Genomic DNA, 10,816 nt, shown 5'->3' on the forward strand with positions numbered 1-10,816 from the left:
TTGTCAAAAAAACGTATTGCGCATAATTCCCGCAGATTTTGAGCTCAAACCCAAAGTGCGGCTCATAAAGCCGCCTCTCAGTACTAAAAAAATGTCCCACTGCTTATTGCGCTTAAACAGTCAAATACACACAAAATAATGTCAAAATGCCGGTCTTGGCAAGTATTCACGTAAACGCAGTCAGTCATGTTTTAAGTGAATGTAAACAGTTGAGAAAGAAAACACATGTGTATCAGTATATTGGATCTGTGCATTCTGTCTTAAAGTGACAGCAGCCTAATATTCCTGATGCCAAATTATGAGATAATATTAAAAACAGCTATACATGAATATCAGTCACGTGACCTCTTACGTCATCCGCTCTTTTTCCAGTTGACTGCCGCCATCTTGAGTACCTACCGAGTACTGTCTATGGTACTGACAAGCATTAACTAGCTAGCTTGCTACTATTTACAGCTTCGTGCGGATACTGTAAATGGCTACGAAAGACAACATTTCGTACCTCAACTGCCATGAAAAGAAACGCTACTTTCAAAAAATAATATCGTTAGGGTGTGATCCCTACGCGATACCTGATGCGTACTTCCAGCCTCTGTCCGCTGCTACCGAACTACCAATCCTGGCATTCAATGATATTATATGTTGATACGACTATTTAAAGTGTGTATTTAAATGGTCCAGGGGCAGAACTTTTGCCAAGCGTGTCAGAGGTTCTGGGTTCTAATCCGCACTCATATATATATATATATATATCTTTTTTTTCTTATCAAACCGATTATGTTTATCAGTGGTTGTATATCAGGCAGGGACACGTTTGTGTGCATTTTGTTTTGTAATTTCACCGGAACGAATAGAGAGTCTCCACAACGGATTGAAGCGCGCGTCCGAGTGAAGACTGTGCTCGAGCCACAAGAGAACACCGTATCCGCGCCACTGATCGCAGCGGCAACGAGCACTTTGATCACTTGATTTCAAAAATAACACATTTCAGCGCTAGATCGCCTCTAATTTAACAAACGAACTAAATGAATGCTCTGCTAGTTAACTGGAGATGTTTTGTTTATTTGTATTGGTACATTCGTGCCGCGAGATGTTTCAGAAGTGGTGGAGACATTCACCCCACCGCACAACATACTGAAGGCATAGCTAGCTAGTTCCTTTGCAACTTACATGAATCAGGTACTCAAGATGGCGGCAAACAAGTTTAAGAAGTGAGTGACGTCAGTGAGGAGACGTTGGTGACATCATCTGATATTCATCTATATGACAGTTTTCCCCCATGGTATCGGTGTCAAAATTGTGTCCAGTGAAAATGCTGAGTGGATAGTAACTTTGGAAAACCACTCGCCACAGTGTCTGATGAGCAGAAAAGTGAATGTCAAGCCCTGCTCAGAATGTATGATGGAATTGTTAATTATCGATAATGTCATATATTGTCATTTTGTGTGTGATCAAACCGATAATACAATGATTATCGCCTCAGTATGTTCAGTGGAAACAATTACATAAGAATGATTCAGCTTTATTACAATACATCGCTATTTACTTGTCACTAGAAATGCTGCACTATTTCGAAAATGGTCTCGCTATTGAAAAATGTATTTAGTAAAAGCACTGCCATGGATTCTGGATTTTTTTGGGCCAGATTGCTCTCTTGTCTCTTGGAGGCTAAAAGCTCCCAAAAATGTTGTGCTTTGTGTCATATAAGCCCAGAAATGTATTTTGTCTAAGCCAGATCCCACGGAGAAGCTTCTAGATCATGCTATACTTACGCCTTCGCCATCTCTCGCACACTGAATTAGATCCCATGGAGCCACAGGGATCAGGGATCAAGTGTTTAAGTGTGTAATTAGTGGTATTCGTTGACAGGTTTGGAGTAGTAACCTGTCCCAGCAGTTCTTGGGAATAACGCAGAGTTAATGATCTCACTTTGGCACAACAACAGTCAGATGACTGAGGCGGGCACCATTTAGACAGTTACGCATATTTTTTTATCCGGATGTTTCCTCGTTCAGCCTGAAACAGAGAAGATAGGAGGAGGCCTTGGCAGCTGTGCTCCACACTTGGCCATATGGCTCTGTCCCAACCATGCCCTGAAGCTAACACACACACACACACACCCGGGATTTTCAGCTACGTCTGCATGGAGAATAGTGTCTGACCTGGGATTGAAGTGTGAAGGACATTAATTCTGGCCATCTCTTGTTCCAGGGACAGCTGCTAAGCGCTTACTCTGAGAGATTGGTTTGTTTTGGGCTAAACAAGGCCTCATGGAAAGTCAGAAGTATCTGTTCAAAGCAGTTTAAAAGTTACAATTCTGTCAATACAGCGTGTACTCTGCTGCCATTTGACACAGAATGAGAATTTTTTACTCTTTCCACACCAGCATTTTTGGGAAAAAATGTTGCAAGCCAGCATCAGCATTTTTTATTAATTTTTTCTTCATTTTCACAAAGGTTTAATGGCCCCAAGAATATTTTGTTGTATGAATATCTGAGGATGCAATACATCAAAATAACAGAACATCTGCTTTTAAACAACAACTAGCTTCATGCATTCTTTTTTATGAACACTTGAATGTAAGTTTGATAAAAAAAAAAAGCAAAATCTTCAGTAAAAAGCTGAAAAAAATCACATTTTTGTCAAAGATTACGTCTGGATGGGATTCAGAACGTCATCAAAACACAGATGTAGTCGATCGAGTCCATCAACACCTCAAAGCTTCACAGTCCTACAGCTCATCCTGGGTCGACATTTCATTCAGTAACATTAGGCCATTTTGATTTATATGCTGTTTAAAGGATTAGTTCACTTTCAAAAAAAATGTTGCTGATAATTTACTCCAAGTCATCCAAGATATCCATGTCTTTCTTTCTTCAGTCGAAAAGAAATTGAGGTTTTTGAGGAAAACATTCCAGGATTTTTCTACACAGAATGGACTTCAATGGCAACCAACTATACCAATGTTCAAAGAAGGTTCAAATGTCCGTCTCAATGCAGCTTCAAAGTCTCGACACGATCCCAGTCGAGAAATAAGGGTCTTATCTAGCGAAACGATCGATCATTTTCAACAAAAAAAAAAAATATATATATATATACACTTTTTAACCACAAATGCTCGTCGTTTACCAAATAGTTATTTTTAACCGGTAACCGGTCGAGCCGGTTCACAGAATCAAACTGAATTACACTTTAGCTCCGGGTTGATGACGCAAGACGCACATCCGAAGTAGCCCACACACACACACACACCTAATGAGCCAATAAGCGTGTCCAGAAATGCAGCTATGTTTCCAGTGATCCTGGAGACCTTGATTAGTTGGTTTAGGTGTGTTTCATTAGGGTTGGAGGTAAACGTTGTTGGAAGGCCCTCAGGAACTGAGGCTGTGTTCAGACTACAGGCCGATCAGATGTTTTCTCAAATCAGATCTTTTCTGGCAGACTGTCCGCACTATTCATTGCAAGTCAACAAATAAAATGTGTGTCCATACATAACCAACCTTTCTGCATGGGTTGCTTCGGTATGGACGTAGGCCTACCCACGTATGTGACGAGGCCTTCAAAGCGGATGCAGGATAAATGGAGGTGCATCACTTCACTCTCTGAATTCACGGTGCAGAACTCTTACATCGCACAAGAAAACCTCAGTGACGGAGGATCTTGGGACACACCGCTTGAATACCGTACGAATACTTCTGGCATTTCTGCCTCTGGTTTTGACGTTATCATTGTATGTTGCTTTAGGAGTGATGCAAAAGACAATTTGAAATCCTCAGAATCTGATTGGAATTGCATTTCAGATCAGAGACCAACTCTTAATGTGGTTTCAATCAAAAAATGTTTCTAGACTTTCAAAAATACGAATCTGGATAAAATCAGTCTGAGCGTAGCCTGAGTTCGACAGCCCTGCTGTAAGGGATTGAAGTTCAGTGCATTCAATGGATTGTAATGTTGTTTGACAACATACCAATTGTTCAGTTTTTTGACAAAAACTCCATAAAACGGTTTGAAAAGTTGTATGTTGTAAAAAATGTGTGATCTAGGACCTTTATACAGTGTGTGCCATTGTAAAGACTGTAAGTCTATCCCTCACAGCCTCGTTTTCATCCGCGTTAAAGGAGTAGCTCACTTCAGAATGAACATTTCCTGATAATTTACTCTCCTCCACGTCATCCAAGATGTTCATGTCTTTCTTTCTTCAGTGGAAAAGAAATGAAGGTTTTTGAGGAAAACACTCCTGGATGTTTCTCCATATAGTGTCTTCAATGGGGTCCAACGGGTTGAAGGTCCAGATGTGAGTTTCAGTGCAGCTTCAAAGTCTCGACACGATCCCAGCCGAGGAATAAGAGTCTGATCTAGACAAACCAGCCGACATTTTATAACAAAATAAACATTTATATACTTTTAACCACAAATTATGGTCCTGCACTAGCTGTGATGCGCCACACATTACGCAATCAGGTTGAAAGGTCGAGCAAAAAACTTTGGTTACTTCATACTTTGCTTTTGTTGCAAAGCTTGGTTCTTGTAAATAACACGAATGCTCCATTCTGAAAGGTCTCTTTCAAAAGAAGAACACTTGCTTTCCATTCTAGGATCTTATCTTAGTACAATAGTTGATCTCGGTATCATGACTGCAGTTTGTTTTCTCTCCAGGGGTCTCACCGGTGGACAGGCACGGGGTGCGAGGCTTGCGTTCCCCGGTGAAGTCGCCTGTGCCGAAGCTGGGCAGCCCCATCACGGCTCCTCTGGCGCCCATGGCCGGCCTACAGAAGCTGCCTCAGTGCACACGCTGCGGGAACGGCATTGTGTAAGTGCCATGTGTTGCTGCTTACGGGGGCATGAACTTTTATAATGTTTACTGGGGTGCATTTATAATGTCAGGATAATTTTTACATAAAAAATTGTCAAAATTTAGAAATAAAATGCATTTTTCCTACCCTGCCTGATTTTAGCCCTCTGGTTTAAACGCTCTGTTTTAAGGGGCGTGTCTCTGTGAGGCTTCAGTGTAAATGCCCACTGCTGTGATTGGCTGACAGTTTTGCATATTAAATAAATAGTACATGTGGAACTTTTAGCACGTTTTTACAATTAGAGTTCTCAAGGTTTACAAATCGTGAAAAGTGTTGATTATAGCATCATATTTAGATCGTGGCATGAAAGGGATCTCGTAACTCGATTTCTGCACACTAACAAATGCTTTCATCATTACTAACTGGGCAAACACAATGGAAATAAGAGATTCGTTGATTATAATGGGAGTTTTGGCGAGAGCCCAGAATTCAGTCACTGACCCAGACAGCAGCATAGGGTCCGGCCCAGATCCGGCCCACATCCGGTGCAAGTGAATCCACACGGATCTGGGCCGACACTATGTTGCTGTCTGAGGATAAACTTGCTCTGTTTGATTTGCAGCTCCAGCGATTGTAAAGGGAGCGTTCTTTAAATCTCTTTAAACATATAGTTTATCAATTAGTGGTGGAACGGTACACAGAAGTCAAGGTTCGGTTCATACCTCGGTTCAGACATCACGGTTCGGTACGAGTTCGGTACAATGGAGGGAAAAGCAAAACAGAAATGCAGAAGGCTTGAGCATGTCTCAGGCTGGACCACCAAAGGAAAATAAATGACCTTAGCCTTGTATTTTTTAAATACGTTTTATTAATAAAGTAAAGGCATAGAACAAGTTTATTTGTAGTGCACTGACAATAGTTTTATATAATTAGTTTATTAATAAAAATACAAAAAAGACCTTGAGATATGTTTGGTAACTGTACCTGAATGAATTGAAAATTAATTTGCTACATTTCAGATTAATATATTTGTTTTCCTTAATTTTAATTAACAGTAACTTAAACACTTTGCAGTTTGAATGATGTCCTGTATAAACAAAATGAAGTATGTTTTTATGTTTCCACTGTTCAATCGCGCCCACGCCTCACACACGCACACACACACACACGCACACAAATATAAGTAAACACTTTGCGACTTTTCGATCGCGCCCGCGCCCCTCTCTCTCTCTCTCTCTCTCTCTCTCTATCTCTCTCTCTCTCTCACACACACACACACACGCAGCCTGCTTCAGAGCTAAGGCGGAGCTACAGATCAGGTGTCCCTAAAGAACCCGCATATCTAACAGTAGTTCCGCATTACATTAATTAATTTGCACACAAGTTTTATTTATTTTTATACCGTGTATTCTCTGTGTAAATTTATACACCGAACCATGTACCGTTTCGGTTCAATACGAATACATGTACCGTTCCACCCCTAGTCTACATGAATCATGACTTATCACTGGTCACTGGTGATTTTGGTTAGACAAACGATCTGTAACAAAGCAATAGTGACACAGTAAAAACGTTTTTACTCGCATAAGTGTGTTGCTTATCCAATATAGAAGTGTGTTCCATTCCTGTCGGATCCAGTATAGAAGACGGCGCAGCATCGTTTTTTTATTTCAGTCTCTCTGCAAATCCAGTGGCGCTGCACAACATGTTGCACTCTTCAAAGGCATCTTTGTCGCTTAGTTGCTCGATCCAGTGTTAGCGTCACTGTTATTTACCTACTACTTGTCGTGCTCGAATCAGTGGGCGGGGCTACTGAACTATAGGGTTAGTGATGTCACCAACCCAGGAAAAAGCTCGTTGTAGTTCGTTTGTTGTAGTCCTTAAAAAGCGATTTCTGTAAAAGCAAATATCTCCCTTTGCTTTGACCTTTGAGCGTCGTAACTTTGCAGATGTTGTTTATGCTCAAACAGCAACATTACACACTCACTAAAGCTAGAAAAGTCAAATCATAATCAACCACCCCTTTAAGAATGAATGAACTAGATAGCATTGAATAGACTTTATAAGCCAGTATATGTTTCTTTTATCATCTTCAAACGTAAGCCTGTAAGTCGTGTCTCGCAGTAAATGAATGATTTCAACACTGGCATGCTCATTGAGGACGTGATTGTTAAATGAAGCCAGACCTGCCGGAGCATGTGGCACAGGTGTTCCCGATCATGATAATACTGTAAGTCACTCTTCTGCTGTTGGCACTTTCCCACAGGAACATGAGTAAACAGTGATGTCATATGATAAGAACAGTTCCACAGAAGAAGGAAACAATGCGCCCATTGTAAATGCTGTTGATAGATATTATAGCCTTCAAATATGTCCCAGTTCATAGAGATTTTATAATAGGAAGAATTAGTGATAAGAGATTGTCCAATCAGCCGTCAGGTCTGCATAAGAGACATTTGTGCTTTCTCTTTTATATCATGGTTGGGTCATGACATTTCAGAAGTTTTTTTCAGCCCATTTATGAAAGGGATTTATTGTTTGCTCGTTTACTGACTAAACATTACCTGCTAATCCTACTTTAGCAATTGTTGACCACCATTTTTATCATAAAAGCCTTTTCTCTTTTAAAAGTTCAGTATTAGTATCGTTTTTACAAAATTTGTTGGATCGTTTTTCACTTTAAAATAATGGTCCAGATCACTAGTAGTTCCTAAGGAGTGAGTAGATAACACTTGAGTAATTAGCAATGCATGTTGAGAGTAAAAAAATACCGTTTCGCACATCTCAGACACGTTAATGTTGTGATTATTACTTCATTCGTAATTCTTTATCATTTGTTATAGTTCAAATTTATTAAAGTCCCCCTGTGGTGAAAATCCAGCTTTTAATGTAGTTTATGTGTCTATGTGGTGTTTTTAATATGCTTTAAGACAAACCATGTGTAAGTTCATAAGTCGACAGCATTGCTGAGTATTTTCTCCTTAAAACTGCAGAGAACCAAAGACAGTCTCAAAAACACGCTTTGAAATCGCTGGTGTTTCTGACGTCACAAACTACCTTGTAACCAATCAGATCAACGTGTGATCGTCAACCAGTGGATCTCTGAGCTGAGTGAGTGAGTGGAGGCGGGGCTCATTTGCATATTCATAGAACCGCACATACTAAATGAGGCGAGGGTGTCGAGTTACATTCAAGATATTTTAAGGCATGAAGAAATATGTTTTAAATATGTCATTTTGGTGATCAAAGATGAGTTTTAAGGGATACAATTGACTACAGAGGGACTTTAAATGTTACTTTTTGTTGAAAACATTTTTCGTAACCAACATAAATACAAATAGTACTTTTCTTTTTTTGTATAAAGATTTGTCCTTTTCTTTCTCCTGGACCATTGACCCAATTACCAAATGAAGTGGCAATAAAAGTAACAATAAACGTCATTTAACAAGTGTCTTGTGACTGTTTTAACACAGGGGAACGATTGTGAAGGCCAGAGACAAGCTGTATCACCCCGACTGCTTCATGTGTGATGACTGCGGGCTGAACCTCAAGCAGAGAGGATATTTCTTCATCGACGAGAGTCTGTATTGTGAGACTCACGCCAAGGCTCGTGTTCAGCCTCCCGAGGGCTATGACGTGGTGGCCGTCTATCCCAACTCCAAAGTGGAGCTGGTCTAAGCACACACACACACACACACACACACACACAGGTTTCGTTGAGGATTCAGCTTGGCAAAGTGGAAATGAGAATAACAAACTCCTGAAGCTCTTTTTTCAGTCCCTGCTCGACTTTATCCTGGACTCACGTTCTGTAGTTTTCTAACCTCGTACTGAAATCCACTTTCCCCCGCAGCCTTTCTAACACTCTGACAGAGCAATTCTGGGTTTGCTTTAAGAAGAAAGTTTGAAGTGTTAAGATAACCGAACGGCGCAGACGAACATCTGTTCACCTAGATTCCAGTGGCACACCAGAGGTTTATTTCTCTGAACGCTGCGGTGAACTTGAGGTGCTCAGAAAGGCCACGAAGAATGTCTCAAGCCATGTGGAAAATGGAAATGGTATTCATTTATTCAGAGAGTTTGGGACGGTATGTTTATTCTTTGGCTAAGAAGGCGAGCTGTGTGTGTTTTTCTCGATGAGCAAGCTTCCATCACCACCACATCCAGCTTTATCTGAGGAAAATGAGTCTGTAGGAATGGAAAAATATCTTTTTGATGGCCTTTGAGCAGATTTAAGGCCCTTGCACACCGAGTCCGATTTTTTGCGCATTCATCATCCTAAAAATTCGTCACGCACAGAAACTTTGCACACTGAGTTTGATACGTATTCATTAATCCGTTGTGAAAAAATTCGCAAAACAATACAAAATGGAGTTTCAAGCAGTGAGGATGATTTTGTTCTTAAAAATACAAAATCTGAAATACATAAAGTTACTTCTGATAACAGATTGCTCTAAATTGTAATGTGGACTCATGTATTTTCTGTTAAGCTGCTTTAAAACGATGTGTATTGTGAAAAGAGCTATACAAATAAATGTGATTTGAATTGAAATTGAAAAAGAGAAAAATAATATTGGGTCCATCCCGATGATTCAAAGTTGACCTCAGGATGTCAGTGGCTCAGTTTGATGCTTATATACATATTAAAAAGACGAACCACCAATTACCGTGAACCAATTGATCCTGAACAGTTCTGTATTTTGGCGTTTGCTTGTACGGTGGCTCTGAATTGTCAAAAAACCTTTCAAAATGCTCGCTAGGGATGCAAAAAACGCAGAAAATTGAACCGATCCAATTTTTTTACGACGGCCCAAAGTTTCTGAGGTGTGTGAACGTGATCGACACGACGTGAGGTCGTATTTATTTTTTAACGCCAATTTTGGACTCGGTGTGCAAGGACCTTACATGCAAGTGTGTGAATACGATTTGACATGTAATTGCTTTCCTAAAAGTATCAAAACACAGTTTCTATTGCAACTGCGCATGGCGTTCTCAGAAAACAACTCTATGATGGTTTTCTCATTCACATCATCTACCATCATAGTGACGCAACCATTGAAGAGATCTTGCTGAATCATCACACCACCTTATGTAATATCTTCTTTCGCCTGTTTAGTAAAGTCATCATGTTTTCTGTGTTTAAAGCTAGCCACCGGAAAACATTTGGTGTAACGGCACAGACATTTCTAGGTGACTCGAGAACTGATGTTTGTTATGTACAAAAGTAGAGCTGAAATGTGTTGGCCAAGCATTTGCATATTTGCGTACATTATGTGATTTAAACTAGATTTTGTTTTTGTTTTTTGATTGTGTGGATGGCTTCTTCGTGTAAAACAAAACCAGAATAGTAAAGTAGATATGCTTTTATTTTTTTGTCTTTTCTTTATCTGGTGACGCTTTTGTAAATTCTGTAAAAAACACACACAAAAAAAAAAAAAATTAGAAATGTTTGTTTTTCTAGTTTGTAATGAATGATATGTATGTGTGTGTGTGGGTTTTGTTGTATTAAGAGTCTTCTGTAAATAATTTGAATGCTAACAGATCATCTTTAAACATCATAACAGCAAAAACAGAAAAGGAATTCTTATTTTTTTTCCACCAAGAACTTAATTCTCATTCCAAACCCTTTCTTTCATCCGTGGAAAACAGAAATAATGCTCATGCTAGACAGAGGCATTTGAGCTTCCAGAAACCAGCATGAAAGTATTATAAAGGTAGTCCATATGACTGCAGATCTCCTGAAGCCACATGATAACGTGTAAGGAACAGACCAAAACTAAAGCCAGTATGTTTGGATCAGTACTTTTGAAGGTTTGAGACAATTTCTAATTTGGGATGTGCATGCAGAGTCTTGACACTGATGTCTTAAAGACTGTACAGTTTTTGATTATTTTTATTGTTTATTGGTCAAATCAAGCCCAATTGGTTTCTATGCAATTTGCCAAAACGCAACAATTTCAAGGGGTCCTATTACACCGAAGTCTTGAGTTTGTTTTTGGTGTGTACCAAAATATGCTTTCATG

The 10,816-nt window shown here is 39.7% G+C and overlaps 1 protein-coding gene across 2 annotated transcripts in view; it reads left to right on the forward strand.

Annotated features, from left to right (window-relative positions):
- pdlim4 (PDZ and LIM domain 4) overlaps positions 1-10,370 on the forward strand; it is a 50,439-nt gene extending 40,069 nt beyond the window's left edge. The window contains exons 6-8 of one of the 2 annotated variants that reach the window (XR_014198715.1): positions 4,657-4,810; positions 8,267-9,117; positions 9,175-10,370. Coding sequence is in view for 1 of the 2 variants with exons in the window: in XM_082141406.1 (XP_081997532.1) it covers positions 4,657-4,810; positions 8,267-8,471 (359 nt within the window). In the remaining variant the exon portion in view is untranslated. Of the gene's footprint in view, positions 1-4,656; positions 4,811-8,266 lie in introns of both variants that reach the window. The other variant, XM_082141406.1, reaches the window with a different exon arrangement.
- Positions 10,371-10,816: the final 446 nt, after the last annotated feature.

Source organism: Leuciscus leuciscus, assembly GCF_965113295.1.
Source record: "Leuciscus leuciscus genome assembly, chromosome: 16".
In the NCBI taxonomy this organism is placed as follows: Eukaryota; Metazoa; Chordata; class Actinopteri; order Cypriniformes; family Leuciscidae; genus Leuciscus; species Leuciscus leuciscus.